This window comes from Trachurus trachurus, assembly GCF_905171665.1.
Source record: "Trachurus trachurus genome assembly, chromosome: 3".
Lineage (NCBI taxonomy): Eukaryota > Metazoa > Chordata > Actinopteri > Carangiformes > Carangidae > Trachurus > Trachurus trachurus.
In genome coordinates this window covers 9,211,352-9,232,421 of record NC_139893.1, presented here as the reverse complement: position 1 = coordinate 9,232,421, position 21,070 = coordinate 9,211,352, and the positions used below count along the sequence as shown (strand labels likewise).

The following is a 21,070-nucleotide window of genomic DNA, read 5'->3' as shown; positions in this document are numbered from 1 at the left end:
TTGACATCCTACTTTCCTCTTTGGATAGACGTATATGGGCGTGGGTCGGCGTCACGCCAACAAATCTATACACATGAAGACTGGTACTGTCATCTGTCAAAAATGCAGGCGAACCAGCGAGGGCTGAATGCTGAAGCAAACAGATATAGAAGAAGACACCAAATGACAGTTGAGTGAAAACACCTCACCAGAACATTTGGTCCATTCACAGGAACTGGGCCACTCTCACGCAGCCCGCGGAGGCTGCTGACCTCAGGGTGAAGGGTTATTTGGCAGACATCTCCTGTCTCTGAAAATAGCTGCAAAGCTGCCTGTAATTGGCGCATCTGCTGCTTCTCATTTAGTTAAATTCATTCAAAATGAAATATTGTTTTGGAGAATAGAGGACTGTAGTGTAAGAAACAGACATTGGTGCATAACTGAATGGTAAAAATCCTCACATCATAACCGGGGGAAAACTTGAGAATAAAGTAGAAAAGACTGGATAAGATTTGTCAGTTTGCCATGTTAAGGGGTCAGGAAAAATTAATAAATGCTAAAGTGCCTTTATACCAGTTTAATTCTGCTCTAACAATTACATTATAATGATCTGCCCTTGTGCTGCATTTGTGACCTCTCCCAGCACTGTCTGGGCCTGAGTGAGTGCTTTCTGATTTGTTGTTGTCAATCAGCGGTAATGCCCCTCTGTTAATGTTTTTTCAGGTAGCTTAAAAAGAGCTTTTACCTGGTGCATGCTGGGTAGGATTCAGCCTGCACAGGGTAAGCAGGTAAGGAAAATGGATTACACAGATACTCAGATGATAATAATAATAATAATAATAGAATATAAATGAATCTATTATGATTTTATTGTGAAATTCAAAAGTATGAATGTGTTTACATCCAGAGATGAAGCCTGTATGATCTGTTGCTCAGTCACAAGTTTTGGATATATAAATGTGTTGTGGACACTGTTAACAAAACACACAAACACACCATGTGGGAGCTTAACCCTCATATAAAAAATCATATCAAAAGGTGTTTAAACCAAAACACAGGCCTTCTACTATCTTCACAAGATCCTTTATATAACATATGTATCATATGATTATTGTTATGGTGTAATCATTAAAATAAGCCTTATACTGCAGACATTAAAATCAAACTGGATGAAGAATTCTTAAAAAAAGACTCTAAGACCAGGATGTAGGATGTTATCATACAGTCTGTGGATGCAACCAAAGAATAGACTACCCCTTTTGTTAAGGAGCAGATGGTACATCCCGGTCTCTCCTCCTCTCCGTCTCATTCTCCTCCCTCTTGCTTTCAGTGTCCTCCATCCCTCGCTTTCTGAGATTTTCTTATAATAAGGACATTCTGACTTCTAGACGCTGCTGCTTCCTCCTCAGACGCATATCCTTGGTATCTCTGCAGAGCTGTTGGTGAGGTACGTAAATCTTCATATTTCTGCTTAATGCTGTTGAATTTCATTGGGGAGCATTTTTTGTAAATAATGTTTTCCAGGCTACATTCTGTAAAGTGCAAGCTGATATGATGCGTTCATTCAAAACCAGCAGTATTTGTTCCTCTTCATTCTTTTTCCTCATTTGCATTTTCACTGTTTTCCCTCTATCGCAGTCACTGTGGCTCTTATTTCTCTCCTCCATCTTGTCCTCCGTTTATAGCACATATGACTCATGCACTTTTAAAGTGGGAGACTAGAGAGCAAGACAAGGGGAAGAGATTCAATCTCTCTCTTATTTCGACTGGATTAGGCTCTTGTCTGGATCAAAGAAATAAAGATTGAGTCCCAGACTGTGAATAGGATATGCAGCTTTAGCACCATTCTCCCTTCCTCCATTACAAATCTAACAGATTGTTCCATGAAAAGGCTTTGAACAGGAAGCCGTAGCATTATGTCTCCAGATGCAGATTATGTCACAGCAGTTGTGACCAAAATAACAATTTCCTGTCCTTCAGGGCTTCGGCGAGCTCCCATCAATGTCATCTTTTTCCAAGGTCACATTTAAGGCCTCACTGCCACATGACTGCTCCACTGCTGTACAGTGGCTTCATGGATACTGAGGGACTCCCTCATGTGTCTCTACAGTCAACAGAGCAGATAGCATCATTGATGTTTTAGCCTAATTTAGAGGGATAATCTGGCTGTCTTTGGTTTGCTGTGTTTCCTCAGTGAAGCAGCACAGAGCTGACCTTATAAAGACCAGACCACACCTCTGCCTCCGAGTCCATGGAAGCCAAGGCCAAGTCCGCAGCTCCAGCAGCGCCCAAGGCAGCGTCTAAAGCAGAGAAGAAGGAGCCGGCAGCAGCAGCAGCAGCCCCACGCAAGGCTGACCCAGCACCTGCAGCCCCCGAGCCCGAGCTTCCTCCCTCCCAGGATGGAGCAGCAGAGGCCGAAGCTGCGGCGGAAGGTGACGAGGCTGCTGCGGCCTGCGGCACAGACTCTCTGGAACACCTGAAACCCTTTCTCATCGGTGGCGCCGTTATTGCTGCGGGAGCCATCTTGCTGGGAGTGTTGCTACTGGCGAGGAGAAACTAGGGTGTCATTGCTGTTTGGTTCACAGACTACCATGGTACAAATGGGGGATGGGGAGCCACTGTGCAGATTACATTTTGTCTTCTTTTTTTGGGGGGGCCTGCTTTCACTTACTGTGAATCAAACCATTCGAGTTTTTGATCAAGGCTGTACATGGAGCATAATTACACATAGCATATGCATGAAGTTGCTTAAGAAACTGCATCTGAACTCTCATAATCTATTTCTTAAAAAAAAAGAAAAAAAAATTACTCACTGTAGTACTGAGCTTTAAATCCTAAACTCTCTAAAGGTAGCTTATTCAACTGCTTTATCTTATTTAGTCCAGTTTGTACAAATATTGCCTGTTCCTGTGCAATATTTGTACATTCTTACACCGGAAACGAGCCTGGTTCACTTTGCTAAAAAAGAAAATGGAAAAACTGTATTCATAATGTTGAAACTTATACGATATCACACCGGTTATCAGAGTTGTTGTATGTTTATTTTACTTTTAAACAAGACGGGACAGATATACTGTAATAGGCCAGTGGAAATATGCATTGTGATCGATTGCACACGTTTTGTTCTGAATCAGTGCCTACCTGAAAGGATTATGTTTCTCTTTCTTCAGAGTACCGTGATAGAGACACTGCATCCCCACATATCTAAAAAACATCAAATAGAGACAACACAGAGCAAACCTTAGTAGAGACAATATATATATAAGCATGCAGTGATTTATGGATAGAATGTATTGGATAGAACAGATAGAGTTGAGGCAGAGAGGAGAGGAGAGGTGAAGTTAATTGCTGCTGTAGAATAAGAGAGTTTTATTTACTTGTCAAATGATGTCAGAGACCAGTAACCTTTCATGTTTTACATACTATAGGCACACTTGTGCTGGTTTAATCTGTTTACATCTTACAGTAGATATTTAGCTATAGCAGCCATTAGTGTTGCAGTATCAGGTTTAAAATGTGTTGCCAAAACATGGGAGCGGTTTCTGTTCTTACTTTGTTCCCCATATGTGGCTATAGGGGGGAAAAAATATTATTATCATGTTTTCAACACCACATTATTAACAAAGTGCATCTATAATATAAAGAGCATCCTAGGTTGCTAATACAATAACAGTGGTGTGTAACTGAAACTACTGTTGTGTAGTTCACTCAAAGGAAAATAATGGTCGAGCAGTCACGATTCTGCTGCTGCTTTGCACTCACCTGTACAGCTGTACACAATATTATCCACTCACATGTAAAGCTCATGGGTCCCTGTTGCATACGTAGAAAACAAAAAGGACAGTTCTGACACAAACCATTACTTGGCTTCAGTTGTACGGGTTTGTATGAACGCCTATAACTGACCACATATATTGTACTAACACACCACATTCACCACAGTTAACACCCGACACATTCAAAAGATAGTATGCCAACACCAAAACAGACTTCACCCTACATTGTACAATACAGTGTACCAAAAAAAGAGAAAAATCCTATTTTCATAAATTCAACAGCGTATAAATGCAATAATTCAGATAGGACTCATCATTTAGCACATGTGCTGTAGCAAGTTAAATTACATTCATGATGATGTAATACTGTTGTTGGTGATTATGATGTATATTAGTAATGGCAAAGATGGTGATATTACAGAGGATGATGATGGTAATGATGTTTTCCATGGTGGATGTAATGAAGATAATGATGGTTATGATATATTTTTGATATATTTCTAACATATTTTCCTTATGCACACTCTCCTACGCTCCCAAACCCCTAAATGTAAAAAATAACAAGGTTCTAACCCAACCTTTATTAAAAGCAGTGAACCAGCCCAAGTGAGTATTTCTTTGATGATAATCGCAGCTCTATGAATAAATAGGTGAGGTGAAATTTCACTTTCACCTAATCTGATCATTCATTTGCCTAATTCACTTACAATGTCAGACAATATCCGTACCCTGTGATTTATGTTGAATGCTTGTTCTATTTTCAATTTTGAAATACAGAGCAATGCCATGTCATGTTGCTGCTGCTAGATGGCAATCTTTAACACTTTTGATTTACAAGATTGCTTTTGATTTAATTTTCACATTTAAATGCAGAATGTAGGCCCTTACAAATCTATGTAAACTATCTACTATACACTATCTTAAACTCGTGTTACATGAACCATTAAATGAATAAGTAATATATGCCTATATATTTTTATTTTTTATTTATTTATTTAAATGCTAACAGTCATACAACAATTACAAATTTCATGTTGAAAACACTGAAACATGGGATAAACATTTGTGCACTCGTGGATCACACTTGAATAACTACATTTGAAGCATACTTACTCAATCCATTTACATGCCTGTGTAAACATAAAAATATTGATCATTATTTTGTTGACTCTCATATATCAGTATTTGTCCTGGCCCAGAAAAGCTTTTATGAGTCTCCTCTCTACTGTGCTCTACCTATAGAGATGATGGGTCATTAGACCTCTATTACACCTCAACCTTTATAGAATATATAGTAAAGAGCATAGATATAAGAGCATAGCCTAATAAATAAATGATAGAAAAAGTCTGTAACAGTTCCAATAAGACTCAAACAATCAAGGTTGGCAAATGTTTAAAAAAAAAAGAAAGAAAAGAAAAAGAAAAAAGGATGCAGTCCATGTCCATCCTTTTTACATCACTGACCCTGTGTTCAATAAAAGTGTTTCTGTTCAGCAGCAAACATCTGCGGAAGTCGTGCTTTTATTTTGAAGGGCGTGAACCGGAAGTCGTCCCACTGTTGTTTGAGCCGCAGTAAACGAGGGAAACCACCAGAACTTTCTCGCCGCTGGTTTCTTAGCAGAACATCGCGGACTTAAGCTTTGTTTAAACCAGTTTTGTGACGGTGAGTTGACACAATATGACATTGTTAGACTTTGCCATTTTGACAGGTAAACAACTAAATTGTCGACACGTTACCAGCGGCTAACGTTAGCTAACAGTCTAGTGTTGTGCTAATCGCGCGTGGCTACAGTTTGCACGAGTGTTAGCTTTCCGACTTAACACTAGTTTCAACCAGGTTTCAACGTGTTTCGTTTTAATTATACTAAGCCATTAATGTTTAAACAAACTGCCTTTCTTAAATTATACGAAACGGTGTTGCTTCCAGTAAACTAGTTAATTGGTGCTAGCTAGGTAGTTGCTGCATCTAGCTAGGTTGCCTAGTTACCTTGTTCGCCAGTTTCACACATTATGGACAGGACTATTTACTATTTACCTCTGTTTTCAGGTGAGCGACAATGATCATCCCAATCCGGTGCTTCACGTGTGGGAAGATCGTGGGTAACAAGTGGGAGGCGTACCTCGGCCTGCTCCAGGCGGAGTACACTGAAGGGTGAGTAGTAAACATCAGCTGGTTTCTGTCACTGAAGTACAGGTGCATCAAGAAAATGTCCAAGAAATGTCAATTTCCCGTAGTTCAAGTCAAATAGCCTCAACCAATGCATATAGATTAACATTTTCTATTACAAATACTTTTTTTTTTTAAATTGGTGTTTATCATAATTCCATTTTTTTGAGGTACTGAATTTTAGGTCTTCAATGTAAGCCATAATCATTACAATTACATAAAATAAAGACATGTTTCATTCTGTGTGTGATGGATCTATATGATGTATTAATTTCACTTTTTTAAAATTGAGTTACTGACATCAATTAACTTTTCCATGATTATAATTTATTAAGATGCACTTGTGCATCAAGGCTTCATTAATTGTAGTGAAGTGTAGTGAAATATTTATAAGAAATCATTCATACTGAATGCAATTACAATATTAAATACATAAACGCATTCCAGGACATTTTAGAGCCATGTACATCACCTTTTTTACTCTTTTACTTTTTCACTCTTTTATTCGTTCTTTGTGTATTGAATGACATGTTATCTATTTAATGTGTCTTATTGTGTGATTTCATGTGGTATTTTATGTGGTGAAGCCGAAGACAAATTTCCACATTGTGGACAATAAAGGAAAGATTAGATTAGATGCCTGGTAGTGATTGAAGTGGTTAAATTGTAAAAAGAAAAAAAGAAGAAGCTCCAAGTCAAAACCAAATGCTATTTACATATGTTTTGAATGGGAGCAGCTGTGCCAGAATTTTCTGGTCATATTGAAATAAACTTCTCAACAAAAATGTTTTGGTCTTTTCAAAATTCACAGGCTATGTTACATTTTCCAAGCTGTTTACAGTCCGACCCAGGAAGCTGTGTTTGGAGTGAACAACAGCAATTACCTGCATAGCCCTTTGACATTAGTTATTTATTCAGTGATCATCAGTATGCTGTGCATTAGGACTGACTCTACATCTGCTCTCCGTCTCTAGTGATGCACTTGATGCCCTCGGCCTGAAGAGATACTGTTGTCGGAGGATGCTCCTCTCTCATGTGGATCTTATTGAGAAATTGTTGAATTACGCTCCACTGGAGAAGTGATCATGACGGTCTACCTCCAAGAACGGCATGGACTATGTGGGGCTGTGGCATGGACGGATTTGTTATCATGTTGTGTGACGAGTTGACGACAGTGAAGACTTTTGAAACGTACATTTCTGCACCTGTCTGATGTTTTTTTTTTTTCTAAATAAAGCTGTTAATGACACTGGTAACTGTCTTTCTGGCTCATCTAGTCACATTAGCTCTCATGCTTGTGCTGCATCAATTAAATCATAGAACTACTGGATGCTACAAAGAGAGAATCATAATGAAACTATACGAAACCAAGGTTCATTAAACATTGTTCTGTACACGAATCACTTTCTTTACAATATAAATATGGCTGTGTCAAGGTCAGACACTGTTTTGAATGTCTTACACAATGTCTTTGTGTTTTTTTAGTGAGCATACAATTAAATGTTTGAGGAAATAAAGCACTGAAATTAGATTTTCCAGAAATGTTCTTTAATTTGTAAGTTTATACAAAAGAAAGTGAAGAAAAGATTACACTGTAGTACGGAAGTTATTAAGAGGTGTTCCTGTGCATGCAAACATTTGGCTCTTATGTCCCAGCAACAAAATCTACACCACATTTTTTTCTTAAAAGAGGAAAACGTCCCACTATATACAGATGACTAAAGAACAAAAGAAAAGTACACTTTAGACTTGGCAATATATCTTCAGTCTTACTTTAGACTCCTATGCAAGTGGAGGCAGAAAATCATAAGTCCTGTCTTCACGCTGATGTGCACATAGAGACTTGACCAGTCTGGGGAGACAAAGAACATACTTTTGAAAGCAACTTTTAGGCAAACTAAATAGTCTCTGTAATTTATCCATTACATTTAAAAATGACATTTATATTCACATGGCAGTACTAAAGAACTTTCAGTTTTGGTTGAGTTTGGCGGCGCCAGTGGCCCAAAGCGGTGGTGTTTTGCCTGAAGGAAGACTCCATTTCCCATGAGCACCAGCGCGTAGCGCCGTAAAAATCCTGATCTCCCGGTGCATGGAAATTAACAGAAGACGTCCAAACTAAGTTTCTGTTTCCAGAGGATCATTTCACAGTAAACACACATACACAATCCGACGGAAAGGTGCCGCATTGCCTGCTCCCTCCTCGTCGTGACTTGTGAAAGTGAAAGTGAAATTTAAGTGAGAGCCGGGTTCCTACCATGCTCCTCAAAGCTGCTTAGTGCCAGTGAAGGCGATACAGACCATAATGATACAGACCCCCTCAGGCCATGACAGAGGTGTCATTCAACCTGTTGTAAGTCGATGTACCATCACAAAAGTTATGAAAATATTATATGAAGGTTGAAAAGTTCCTTAGTGTTGGTTTAATATATTTTCCTTTTTTATAGTTGCTAGATGACTTTAGCAACTTAAAACTTTTAACATTCATATTTCATCTAATTTCCTACCTCAGCAACTGGATGAGATAAAATACGAAGTAAATTTTGTGTTTCTTTAAGATTCTTATGTCCATAAAACTGTTGTTTAAATCAGGCAATCTGTGAAAATAAGCTCTGTTTTGAGCACAGCCGAGGAAACAGAACAGAGATAAGACTCATTGAGCCACGGCCAGGCACACAAGCACGTACAAACAGAACCAGAGGAACCCAGACATAGCTCTTAAAAATGTCAATTTAACTGGATAAGACTTTAAAGTTATTTTACTCCATTTAAATTATGGGCATTTCTTTCAGGTTCGGTATTCAATGGTGTGGTCATAACAAGAGTCGGGAATTAGTCTGAACAGCAGTTTTGAGTGTGTGTATGATGAACAGCTTTAGTAGAAGACATTTTGAGACAAATTGATGTTTTTTTGTTTTTGTGTAGGTAGTGTAGTTCCTTCACTGTGTTATTACTGTATTTCATTGTTATAGTTTTTCATTATTGGGTCACTAATCAAGCAAGCCAAAGGATGATGTGTGAAACACTAACCGATACCACTGTACGACTGTGATACTCAATTTTTGGCACATTTTGGAATTTTGGGCAGTTTCTTCTGTCCAATTCAAGCTCAATTTAATGTAAAGAGAAACAACAATCAAACTAATAAAACAAAAACAAATCAACGAAAAGATCTGATGGTTAAAAAAACGAAAAGTATACAAATAAAAAAAATAAAAAAAAAAGGTAGAAGGCGGCTTACCAAGTCAGCGGTATCGGTCCCGGTCTCGGTGATCTCTGTATCTGTCCCGTTCCCGATCTCTGTCCCGATCCGTTTCTCGTTTCCTCTCTCGTTCTCTGTCTCGTTCTCTGTCCCGTTCCCGTGAGCGCTCCTTGTCTCTGTCTCCGCTCCAGGAACGATCTTTGTGTCTTCGGGACATTCCCGCACTTTCCCACTCGGAGGAATTTTCCTGGTCCCGTTCTCTGTCGCGCTCTCTCTCCCTGTCACGACCCCGGTCGCGGTCTCTTTCTTTATCCCCAGAGCGACTGCTACTCCTGCATAGAAATGAAATAGTTGTGTGATCTAGACTGATAAGAAAACATACAACGGCTCTGTCCTCATATTCAGTTCCCAAATGCATCACGTTTTAGAGCCTTGACAATACAAACCTGTAGCCACAGTTGCCCTGAATAGACACTAAACAGTCTTTGAGTGAAGTGACCAGGGTTTGACAGCGTTCGTCTCCGTACACCCTGGACTGCTTAATGATGGCAATGGCGGTCAATAGGGTCTCCATGGCCACCCGCAAGTCTCCTGTAGTAGCAAGTGAAGAGGAATAGATGACATTCAGATGCACTTGCAATACAGTTTACAACAATATTAGGCAATAAATTAAATTTATCTGAGTTCAATGTTTTGTCATAAGGAAAGGAAATGTAAAAGAAAGTATGCTTTGTTATAATTAATGAACTTTTAAATAATCTATATCAACAAACAGTAAAAATCTATTTCCTGTCCAGCCCCACTGTAAGCAGGATGAGAACAGCTTTTTGTTTTTTCTTATGTCCACAAGTCCATAAAAGAGGACCGCCCCTCTCTCCTCTTGGCTAATAAAGCTGTGTGTTATTTCTTCCACTTCACAGGATCTGACCGGCTATTCTTACCAGCTGCTGCTCCAGATACGGCCTTGGAGATGGCACTGCTGGCGACAGCTCTATTTCTGTTCATTAGGTCTTGAAAATCTCCACTTGTACTTGGCGATGTTTGTCTGGAAAAAAAACAAAAAACACAGATAGCTGTCACACTGTTGGGCCATTAAATAAATCATGTATTCATTGCATGTTATTGCTACATAACTGCTTCTGTATTACTGCGTATGGTTTCTGATAGCTATTAAAGGGATACTTCGCCCAAAATCAATAATTCACAAATTTTCTACTCCGTCATGCCAAGGAAGGGTTCAGAGAACTTTCAGTTATCAAAACGCTTTTGGAGTTCCAGGGGGGGTCCGGCTGGCAACGGATTTTCATATAATGGCGGTGGAGAGAGTTCACTTTTGAATCGTCGAAAACACACCCTATGAAATACCTCCATACTGCTCGTCTGTACTGACCCAAGTGTCCTGAAGCCGCGACATGAAAACGTTGTTTGGAAACAATTAATTTGATCTCTGTTTTTAGCCTTGTTGTAGCAGTAGCTCCCAGTGGCTGCGCGAGATTTGCTGTGAGATGTTCTTCCGTGTTTACATCAAACATCCAATGGTTTACAATGGTCGGACGAGCAGTATGGAGGTATTTGGATGTTTCATAGTGTGTGTTTTGGACGATTCAAAAGTGAACTCTATCCACCGCCATTATATGAAAATCCGTTGCCAGCCGGACCCCCCCCTGGAACTCCTAAAGTGTTTTGATGACTCAGAAAGTTCCTTCCTTGGTATGACTGTGAGTAGAATCCCTTTAAGTTAACACAACACGTGCTCTCACTTTTGTTGGCAGTGAGCTTTGCTGCCGTGTCCGTCTGGTGGCGGGGAGAAGAACGCTGGATTTATGTGTAGACTGGGTTGACTTGGCACAATGGCTGGAGGAGGAGGGAACAAAGGAGGCGGCAGCGGTGGAGGGATGTTCACGGGCATATGTGGGAAAGGAGGAGGCGGCTGGCCGAGGAAAGGGTTGGGTAATGAGGGAAACCTGTTTATAAGTGGATGTGATGGAAAAAGTGGCGGTATGGGGGGAGGGCTGGGCTCCTGTGATAATAATGAAGGAATTTTATCTGAAGAATCAGAGTCCTTAGAGTCTTTGGAAGTAACACGCAGGGGTATACCTGTAAAAAAAAAACAAAAAAAACACATGATCTTGTCAGTTACAGCTGTGAATTATATTTTTAAAATGTCAATTTGTTTAATAGTTGTTATGATTGTGGTTCTCTTACGTTTATTTGCTATTTCCTCAAACACGCTGAGGTTCTGACGTGTTGCAAAGCGACAGTCAATCCTCTCCCCGTTGAGTTCGCACTGGGGTATTTTTTCCAACAATATCTTTAATGACTCCTCTGAGGTCACCACCATTTCTGCGTAGCTGTAGAGAAAAACAAAGCATATGTACAGGACGGGTATCGCAGAAAATGCTGGACCTCAACAGCATGACCAGCCCTACGATGAGACCCATGCTCCATTTGCTATTGCTCTTTCAAAATGAATTGGTGCATATGGTTTCTATTAGATCCTGCAGTGCTGTTATCTTTGCACATTTGCTGCTAGATTTGGGGACTACTTTTTTCCGACAAGACAAAGTATAAACTTTGTAAATGGCCTTGAATGTGTACATATCCCAACTGTGGGCTACATCTCTTGTTACAGGCAGTCACCTTCCCGCTCCAGTTTCCCAGATGCTCAGGAGCTGCTGGGAAATGGAGTAATGCTTCAAATTCACTGAGCCTTGCCTCACTGCTTACATTACTTAATTCAATGTACCACTATTACTGAAGGAGGCAGGGAAACCAAACATAAGACACACTGAGCAGAGACAACAACCTACCATACACAGGGTTCTGACTTGGTCTCGTTTTTATTTATACTTCATAAAAACTAGATCTGCAGCCACTCACCCTCTTGACTGGCCGTTAATTCTGTTCTCAGCAAATTTGATCTCTATGACGTCCCTCACTCCCAACCGTTGGACCATGTTGGTGAGGTCCTTGTCAGATGTCCACTGTGAGTAATTGCAGGATTGGGAAGAGGGGATGAGAAACAGAATGGACAACAGGTTAGTTGTGATTCTTGATGAACAGTCAGACTGTAGCAGAAATAGAAAATGAGCTGATGGACAGAATCAGACTTATATGCAATAACTTAGGTCAAATCTACTTGTTTGTATGTAAAATGAGTTGTGTCAACAGAGATCTAGAGCACCGTCTAAGGTCTACTGATGTTCAAAGTCCCCTGAATGAGTTTATGACTTTGGATTATACTGACGTTCCTAAATTGAGACAACATTACATAAATATTTGAAATGAAAATAAATGCTTTCTCTATCTGCTCATATTATATCTCAAATTCCTATGTTTGGCTTTATGTTTGTGTTCTACAAGTGCATATGGTCAAGACAATGAAAATGTGATCAACATAAACACAGAGTGAGCTTTACTCACCCAGGGAAAGTTTCCAATATATAATGACAGTCTCCTCAGTGGGGTTACTCCTTTCTGAGGTGTCCCTGCGGTTGAGTTTGCTTCCTCTTTAGGTTCTGTCTGCTGAGGAGGGGGAACTTTAGGGGGAACTTTCTTCTCCCGATCAACTGAACCAGTCAGCACGGCATCAAAAAGTTCATTTGCTTCAGCAATTCTGCTCAAATCCTGCACAGGACAGACAAAAACAAGGTCATCTTACACACTGTTTGAAACACAACTGGAAGACATGTAAATCCTAGGTTGTCAGCAGGGCTGATTCAACTGTATGATCATTCAAGAGGAATGGAGAATTCATTTGGACTGTGATACTGTAGGTTGAGAGGTGCTATTATTATCAATTTTACCACCCACCCCATTCAAATCAATGGGGGCAGACTAGAATAGAGACACACACCTTTGTATAATGCAATTCAACGCAACAGTACCACAAAGTACATCCTCAAAAACTATCTTACAATGGCATTAACAACTCTTAAACACAGTTTTAACAAAAGAAACCTCACTTTATAACTTTGACTAAAGTGGGATTCATCACATCCCTGTTGTATTAGCATTAACTAAATTTGGTGGTTCCTATTTAACTGTATGGATTCCAGTGATATTTCACCTGAGGCTATCTGAATGCCTGAATGAGTTCACATGGACTGTTTTGTTTTGTTGTCATTTCACATTCTTTCTGTGTCTATGTGCGCAAAGTAGTTAGAGAATCGTTGCTATGGATGCATCTTCTTCACTTTCTCTACTTGATAAAAATATAAAAGAGACTGAAACTCTAAAGCATTCAAGAGCAGTTCAAGCTACAGGTATGAATGAAAAGGTGCATTTAAACTCCACGTACAAGAGATTTCCCACACACGCCTGTGCGATGGAGGGCTGGAAAAAACTAAACTAAACATCGGACTCACTCACCTCCTCGTTTTGATTCAAATCACCGTAGAGGTCCATGAGATCCGTGGAAGAGCTCGAACCGGCTGCGGCTCTGGTTGCAGCCGCCATCCCGCTGGCCCCTGCGACGACGATCCGACTGTCGGCACCAAAGATATACTTTTTTTACTTATTGATTGATTTTATTGTCGTTGTCGTTTTTTCAGAAATTACCTGTACATATCGACAACAGGTGCAAGGGCGACATTTGAAAATTGTTGCCAACGTTACGCCTTTTTTTTTTAAACGGTTAGAGCATTCTAACGGCTAACTGTAAGCTAACGCTGCACTCGAGTCTGCAGCAAAAACATAGGAAAAATGAACGTGAAAAAACGTGACGACAAACCGGAAAAGCTGCAAACGCACATAAGAAATCAAACTTTTAATAGAAACTTTGAAAATACATGCACGTTACGTAATAAATAAGTGCATAAACAGTTATTTCTGACTAGTGGGTATTCGCTCTCTGAACAGCTAATGCTAATGTTGCTGCTGGTGAACGTCTACGTGCGTCGGGGTGATTGTTCCGGTTGACGACAACAACATAACAGCTTTTGGTTCCTATCTGTGGGCCCGACGTAAGGGAGATGAATTGACAATGTAAATAGCTTAAAATACACAAATAGACTACATAACCTTAAATATAATATATTAATCCAAAATATTCTCTCTCGTAGCTTAATTTTACTGATATTTTGGCAATAAGGGGAGTTGTGTGCGCAGCCTATAACAGTCCCTCTGTTAGCTTCCGGTTACGTGCTTGCTGCTTGTATAATTTCCCCCCCCACTCTCTGTTGTGAACGTGAGTCTGACATTCAGACACCGGTAGCAACTTCCACAGCGGAGGATCAGTTCATCTACTTCTCTCCACGCCGTCCAGTAAAAAAAAGGAGCGTTAAAATGCTGTCGTCCTTCGTTGCGAAAAGAGTGAGTTATCGAGTAAACGTTACATTGTTATCTTTTCATTATGTGGGTTGTGGTTTTTTCAGTGCTGAAGCTGCAGTAACAGCAGAGCTCGTCGAGGACTTGGGTCGCTAAATTAGCATGTCAAGATGTGATACGATAATACTAAGTAGCAAATGTTTTTTAATGTTGAAAACAGTTGTTCGGTGTTTTTGGTGTTTGGTATTTTTAATACAATGAGCCCAGATGCAGACACAGTGTGTGTGCTGCTGGAGGACAGTTGTACAACACAGGAGTTGTGATATTACGCAATTCCCCTCTGTCTCTCTCTCCTTGACTGCACTGATGTGTTTAGCAAGAAACATTTGGTTTCTTTATCTAATACTACTAGCTGCTTTATCTAATACTACTAGCTGCTTTAAACTAAAGAAAGTAAACAGTAATAAGTAGAACATGTCAAAGACACACATTAATCTATCTGCATACTCTGTCAAAGAGTATGTTGAATTCATTGGAAAAGAGAGGTAGAGTGAAACAAAACAGAAATAAATACAAATTTGATCAATACAGAGAAATAAAATTAAAATAGATTGTGTGGTCTTGCTGTCACAATACTCACACAATATTAAGACGTTCATGTCACAGACAGTACATAAATAAATACTAATAATCATATTGAGAATAATAATGATAGAAGGTAAACAATTAACAGTACAAATATTGTCTGCTTCATAAAAGTAGAATATTTGACATTAAAAAGTGATCACCATTCAGTCATACACATAGTTAATTATAGATATTTTTATCAGACATTATTGGCTTAAAACTTCCACATAAAAAAGCAGTGTGGGATGATCCCATAGTGCCAGCAAAGCGAGATACTGACACAGATATCTGTTCTGAAATGAAAAAGAAGAACGCCGCACACTCAGCTCCAGTTGCAGAGATATTTGTTCTAACTTGTGTCTCTGTTTCCTGTCAGCTGGTTGCAGGGATGTGCCAGGCAGCATGGAGACCAGCCACTGCAGGGCTGGTATCAACTCGTGGTTACCGCGGAGACACTCCAGAGGACACCAAGGTCGACATGATCGAGATCCCTCTGCCGCCGTGGGAGGACCGGCCGGGCGAGCCCACTGACGTCAAGAGACGCAGACTTCTCTACGAGAGTCGGAAGAGGGGCATGTTGGAGAACTGCATCCTGCTCAGGTTGTTAGACTGAAAATGTCTTTGTCCCATAGATTCAATTCAATTCAATTCAAATTTATTTATATAGCACCATATCATGCAGAAGCAATTCAGAGTGCTTTACATATAGGACAACATATTAAAAGTAAACAGCGATAGATACACAGAAGTTCATACACACAAAGACATTTAAAGAAAAAGATAAAGTAGATAAAGTATCTGCAAAGATGTTTCCTCTTTAGGAAGTTTCTGTGTGAATTAGTTCAACTGCAAAGTGGCGTTCCAGCAAATTCAAAGGGTATTATTCAATTTGATATTAATATAAATATGTGGGCATACGGTTATTGTTACAAGACATAACACATACTTGGTGTCTAAGTTACGAGCTTTAGGTTCTTCACATCCTGCTGCCCTCTCTCTGATTTAATAGTGTGAAGTCCATTCAGCAGCTCAGATGATTATCAGTAACTATGACTTTCCACTTTTGAGACTCTGATGAATTCTCCCTCTCTCTTGCAGCCTATTTGCAAAGCAATACCTGAACACAATGAGTGAGAACCAGCTGCTGCAGTATGACAGACTGATCAATGAACCAAGCAATGACTGGGACATCTACTACTGGGCAACAGGTGAGAGGATGGTGCTGCTTCTTCTCTATATGTCTCCATGTCGCCCTGCAGTTCAGCACAAAATATTACATTAAAACAAATCAGAAGTTTGTGAGCTGGCAACTGACACACTCCTGTCAGGAGACATTTCAGACAGTGACGGGAATTCAAACACTCCCCCGGCAAAACAATTTAATATTTCATGACACTAAAACATTTCAGCTTTGCAATATTGATGCCCATACAATGTACAAATAGTTGTTGGAATAAATCACACTTACTGCATTTCAATCCATTTTATGTTATGTAACGTTATGCTACGTTATGTTATGTTACTTTACGTTGAGAGGGGAGAAAAGCCAGCACACTCTAAATATTCCTTTGATGTTTCTTTATTTGTAGGACATGTTACTTTACGTTACATTACGTTTAGGGCTGCCCCCAAATAGTCGACCAAAAAAACATTAGCTGACCAAAATTTCATTGGTCGATTTGGTCGTTGGAAAAAAACAAACATTTGGAGCTGTGTCTTGTCAAAATTAAGTCAAATTCGATTCGATTATATCGACTAATCGCCATAAATGACGACTACAGGTCGACCAAGAAAATCTTTGGTCGGGGGCAGCCCTAATTACATTACGTTATATTACGTTACGTTATGTTACGTTACGTTATGTTACACATTATTACATCATGTTATGTTTTTTAACTGGCATCATGGCTGATCATTCTGACATAATGAAGAGCTCTGCTTACAAATTAATTTCAGCTCTGTATTTCTTATTTCGCATAACAGCTAAAAAAAACAAAGTCAGTGTGACAACAGCCTGAACACGTCCAGTTCACTACTGTAAAAAAAAAAAACCACAAACTTCTGCAGAAAAATGTTACTGAAGCAAAAAATTATCAGGTTATTACAGGTTGCATTTTGGTTCTTATCATCATCAGAAGTAAAATATCATAATGTCTGAATCATTGCACCAATCTGATGTTAGAAGGGCTCCTTGTTCTGCAGCGATCTGTCTCATGAATAATCCTCTTGCATCAAATAAAGAATCTATAATCTCAATTATAACAACCCTCGCAAAAAAGATAATTTGAGGAAGATAACCTGCTGAAAACGGAAAATAATGAAACGTGATCTCTTTCTGCCCACAGAAGCGCAGCCGACTCCGGAGGTTTACCAGGGAGAGATCATGGACATGCTGAAGGAGTTCACAAAGAACCGCAACCAGGAACAGAGGCTCGACGCTCCCAATCTGGAGTACCTGGATAAGGAGAGTCAGTGAGGCGCACGCTCCTCTGGACCTTCTCAGAGACTCATTTATGGTGGGACACTGACTGACTGACTGGATGTCGGTATCCCACCAGATCCTTCAGAAATCTGCCGTGTTTCTTCAGCGAAGGACGGAAAACTGTACAAAATGTGCAAAAATATTTGGGAGACTTTTGGGCGTTTAACACTGTCCAACTGATTCAGCAAAAGCAACGTTTGTGAATCAGACACAGACAGATGCACCACAATGTTCGGGGAACGTGTAGGAAATACTTTGCAGGTAATAATATTGTGAATATGTGATTTAAGACTGTAAATTAAAACTGCTCGGTGTGCGAGCTGCCAGCTTTCATTAACGGCTACAAGCTGATGTGTAAACAGACATCACTGTGCCTATTGCAGACGGTGTGGGTTATTTAATAAATGTTGATCCTTGATTGTTTCTTCGCCTTCATTGTTTGTTTCCGACATATGACTGGGGGGCGGAGGAGGTGGCGACAACATGTTTGACAGTTATGTGTATTTGTTACATAACACCAGCTGCGGTGTGTGTTAGTGGGCACCAGATGGCAGCAGATTACTTTATTTTCAATTACTAAAAAAAAAAAACTGAAGCACATGCTGATCTTGGTGTCTCTGTGGGAAATGGCTCACCTGTAATCCTGCACCTCTAATCCACATTGTAGCTCACATTTTATTTAGCGAGTCAGAGATGATGAAAACTGAGATGCAAGCTGCTTCAAGAAAAAAAAAAACTAAAAAGAATCATTAGACTGTTTCTGCAACATGACGCCTTGAATTGTGTGTTTTTTATTAATCAAAGTATGACAGATAAGCCACACACATTCCTGCTCACAGACATTCAGGTTTGTATTGCAATTTTATCGACACCACTGCACTGGATCAGCGTGTGTGTGTTGATGTCGTGCCGGGCAGTGTGTCATGTCAGTTCAGGGGAACCTTGTACGGAGAGCGGGAGGGTTTCTGCCCTCTGTCCTGGAGATGTGCACAGAATCTCAAAACAGATGATGAGCCGAGCCAGCTTGTGTACACTCGGTGAATCATAATGTACACACATGACGATATAGGTGTTGCAGAAACGAGGCAGTCTGACACATGAAGTAAATAGAAATGTGCGTTTTTCTTATTTCTCATCACTTTAAAATGGAAAATGTGTTGAGTAAGAATCACAGGGTTCGATTTTTTTTTTTTACGTCGTCAGCTCGTCCTAAAATAGACGGAGGTGATGTCACAAGGGTTCCCCTCTGTGTGTGCTCTGCTCCACCGCCATCTGTCTCTCCACATACCTTAATCTCGGTCGGAAAGTTCATTCACGCAATGTACTTTCCATAATTTTTTTTTTTACCCCCTAACATTTCTTTGGCAAATATCTTCTTTTTTTTTCTTTTTTTTTTTTTTTACAAGATATACCTTGAACATTTCACTTTTTTGACAGTTATAGAGAGTTACTTTTAAATTAGTAATTTTACATGTAAAAACTTATAAAATACAAAAGCAGTGTCCAGTTTGACACATTTCTGGCCCTGAGGGCTCAAATCATATTAAGAAAAAACATGCAAAGATAAAAAGTGTGCTACAAATTTAGAAAAGTACTTCATCAATTGACAACAAATGTGCTGCAAAAACGCATAACACTTGCAAATATACAAACAACACAACAGAAGCATTTCTGAGGACACATAAAAGGCCTGGCTAAAGACAAATAGTAAATAGGTAATAGTAAGTATGTATATGCAATCATATCTGAATAATGTGACGTCATGATAAACAAACTCAGAAAGTCCATCACTTTTTTTGTGTCCTTGGAAACACTTACTTTGTGTTGTGAGTTTTTGCAGCACATGCTGTTGATTAAGTTGAATTTGTAGCATGTTTGTGTCTACATGTGTTTTCTTAAGTTGCAGTTTATTGAGCTCTCATGGCCACCGTACATCTCAGATGTCTTTGTTGTATTTCTAAATGTTGATGGTGAATGTCGTCTCTTATCCATTTGATTAAAAACAAAGCAAAGATTAGTGGAAAGTTTAATATATTATACAAACTCTCCTCCCTGGTGAAGGAACCATAAGAGCAACTTAACCAAGAATCCTCAACCAGCTCCACTTCAGCCAGCTACAACAGTAAGATGCACAGGTTTTAACTCTCTAATGATAATGTGTACAGTGAATTAAAACAAACACAGCCTCACTCCCAACATAAAGTCTTCTACAAAAACACCTGGGTGTTATCGTGGACTGTGACCCCAGTTTAAAGCAACATGTAGAGACGGTTGTCCAGTCATGTTTCTATGAGCTGAGGAATATTTCCAAAAAATCAGATCAGTTCTGTCTTCATGCAACACTGAGAAAATCATCCAGGCTCTTTGATTACTGTAAAATGTTGGACATCTCCAAACTATTAGAAAACTCAGCAGCTAGAGTTCAAACCGAAACGGAGCGGTGTTACCACATCACACCAGTCTTGCCCTCATTGCACTGGTTTCCCGTCTCTTTTCAGAATCTATTTTAAAGTGCCTTTTCATTACATTCATGGCTGTGAAAACCCTCAGAGACCATAACTGAGCTCCTCTCCCCCTCCGCTCTGCAGGTCTCGGGCCTTCTCACCGCCCCAGAGTCCAGGTTAAAAACAAAGGGCGACGGAGCCTCTGAAGTCCTGACTCCTCGGCTCTGGAGCCGCCACCTGCTGAGCATCAGCTCGGCCAGTTTCCACATCCTGTCTTAACACTTTATCACATCTTTATCTTTTCTTACAAAAAAAACCCAACTGACTCTGCTCCTGCGGTTTTCCTCCGCTGAATGTAAGAGTTATATGCATGTATGTTTGTATGCATGTACACCAGGGCCGTTGCTAAGAATTCTGGGCCCCCTGAAAGAATACCAAAGTGGGCCCCTGACTTTTCCACTCTTTTTCTTAGACTACGTATGTATTATTTTTATTTAGCCTACTTTGTTTTGATGGTAATGCAGCATTACTATGAGTATGAGCAGGGTCTCATGCAGAATAATTCAGTCATACAAAGATACTGGGGTTTTTTGTGGGCCCCACTGGGCGCTGGGCCCCTAGAATTATCATCACCTTTCTCCCCTATACAACGGCCCTGATGTACACTCACTTTTATGTGTCTCTTGATGTTATGAAAGTGCTCTATAAATAAAGACTATTATCATTATATAATTTAAGGGTTTTAATCAAATTCTGCCACCCCGTCGTGGTTGTGTAAATATCCTGCAGATTTTATTCGACAGCAAGTGAATGGACTTCAACAATTCCCTGCCTCTAAAAAAAAAAAAAAAAGGAAAAAGGGAAGATGCCACCTGTGGATCCCACGTGCTGCGGGAAGCACAATTCGCTGCATTATTGCTCTGAGGCTTGTTTAAAGTGTGTATTCATCAGTTGCCTACGCACACCCACTGAGCCTATCTGTAGCCCGGCGCTCCTGTCATCCTCCACTGCTGCTTCTCGTGTCGTGACAGTTCTGTGTTTTATCCACAGCCACTGTCGTCACCCTCCGCTCCCCTGGAATTTCAATCTCATGTTCTCATGTTTCCTCCTCCACCTCCTCCACCA

General features: G+C 39.9%; 3 protein-coding genes across 4 annotated transcripts; 2 read left to right on the top strand and 1 right to left on the bottom strand.

Moving 5' to 3' along the window:
• The first annotated feature begins 5,295 nt into the window (after positions 1 to 5,295).
• On the top strand, positions 5,296 to 7,171 carry polr2l (RNA polymerase II, I and III subunit L). Of its 2 annotated transcripts, none has more exons than XM_083969352.1 (3): positions 5,296 to 5,418; positions 5,803 to 5,907; positions 6,897 to 7,171. In XM_083969352.1, exons 2-3 carry the CDS (start codon positions 5,813 to 5,815, stop codon positions 7,003 to 7,005), a joined length of 204 nt encoding a protein of 67 aa, XP_083825478.1. In that variant the 5' UTR covers positions 5,296 to 5,418; positions 5,803 to 5,812; the 3' UTR covers positions 7,006 to 7,171. The 2 variants fall into 2 exon arrangements, with proteins under 2 accessions (XP_083825478.1, XP_083825479.1); XM_083969353.1 differs by having other exon boundaries at positions 5,302 to 5,422; positions 5,808 to 5,907.
• Positions 7,172 to 7,526: 355 nt separating this feature from the next.
• Positions 7,527 to 14,011, bottom strand: LOC310984199 (cleavage and polyadenylation specificity factor subunit 7-like). Its single transcript, XM_083969350.1, has 10 exons — positions 13,685 to 14,011; positions 13,496 to 13,610; positions 12,548 to 12,751; positions 12,005 to 12,108; positions 11,330 to 11,475; positions 10,885 to 11,221; positions 10,066 to 10,169; positions 9,571 to 9,715; positions 9,164 to 9,456; positions 7,527 to 7,774 (listed from the first exon to the last, which is right to left on the bottom strand). The coding sequence occupies exons 1-9, from the start codon at positions 13,690 to 13,692 to the stop codon at positions 9,168 to 9,170; spliced, it is 1,452 nt and encodes a 483-aa protein (XP_083825476.1). The 5' UTR covers positions 13,693 to 14,011; the 3' UTR covers positions 7,527 to 7,774; positions 9,164 to 9,167.
• Positions 14,012 to 14,307: 296 nt separating this feature from the next.
• On the top strand, positions 14,308 to 17,911 carry sdhaf2 (succinate dehydrogenase complex assembly factor 2). Its single transcript, XM_083998726.1, has 4 exons — positions 14,308 to 14,437; positions 15,396 to 15,619; positions 16,118 to 16,227; positions 17,365 to 17,911. Exons 1-4 carry the CDS (start codon positions 14,411 to 14,413, stop codon positions 17,493 to 17,495), a joined length of 492 nt encoding a protein of 163 aa, XP_083854852.1. The 5' UTR covers positions 14,308 to 14,410; the 3' UTR covers positions 17,496 to 17,911.
• Positions 17,912 to 21,070: the final 3,159 nt, after the last annotated feature.

Bases quoted from the DNA above. Each gene is read 5' to 3' on its own strand.
- polr2l (XM_083969352.1), top strand. From the start codon at position 5,813: ATGATCATCCCAATCCGGTGCTTCACGTGTGGGAAGATCGTGGGTAAC. The intron at 5,908-6,896 runs GTGAGTAGTAAA...CTCCGTCTCTAG, and splicing joins CAGGCGGAGTACACTGAAGG to TGATGCACTTGATGCCCTCG.
- LOC310984199 (XM_083969350.1), bottom strand. The intron at 11,222-11,329 runs GTAAGAGAACCA...TTTTTTTTACAG, and splicing joins TGAGGAAATAGCAAATAAAC to GTATACCCCTGCGTGTTACT. The intron at 9,457-9,570 runs GTTTGTATTGTC...ATTTCTATGCAG, and splicing joins CAGGGCAACTGTGGCTACAG to GAGTAGCAGTCGCTCTGGGG.
- sdhaf2 (XM_083998726.1), top strand. From the start codon at position 14,411: ATGCTGTCGTCCTTCGTTGCGAAAAGA. The intron at 14,438-15,395 runs GTGAGTTATCGA...GTTTCCTGTCAG, and splicing joins CGTCCTTCGTTGCGAAAAGA to CTGGTTGCAGGGATGTGCCA. The intron at 16,228-17,364 runs GTGAGAGGATGG...TTCTGCCCACAG, and splicing joins CATCTACTACTGGGCAACAG to AAGCGCAGCCGACTCCGGAG.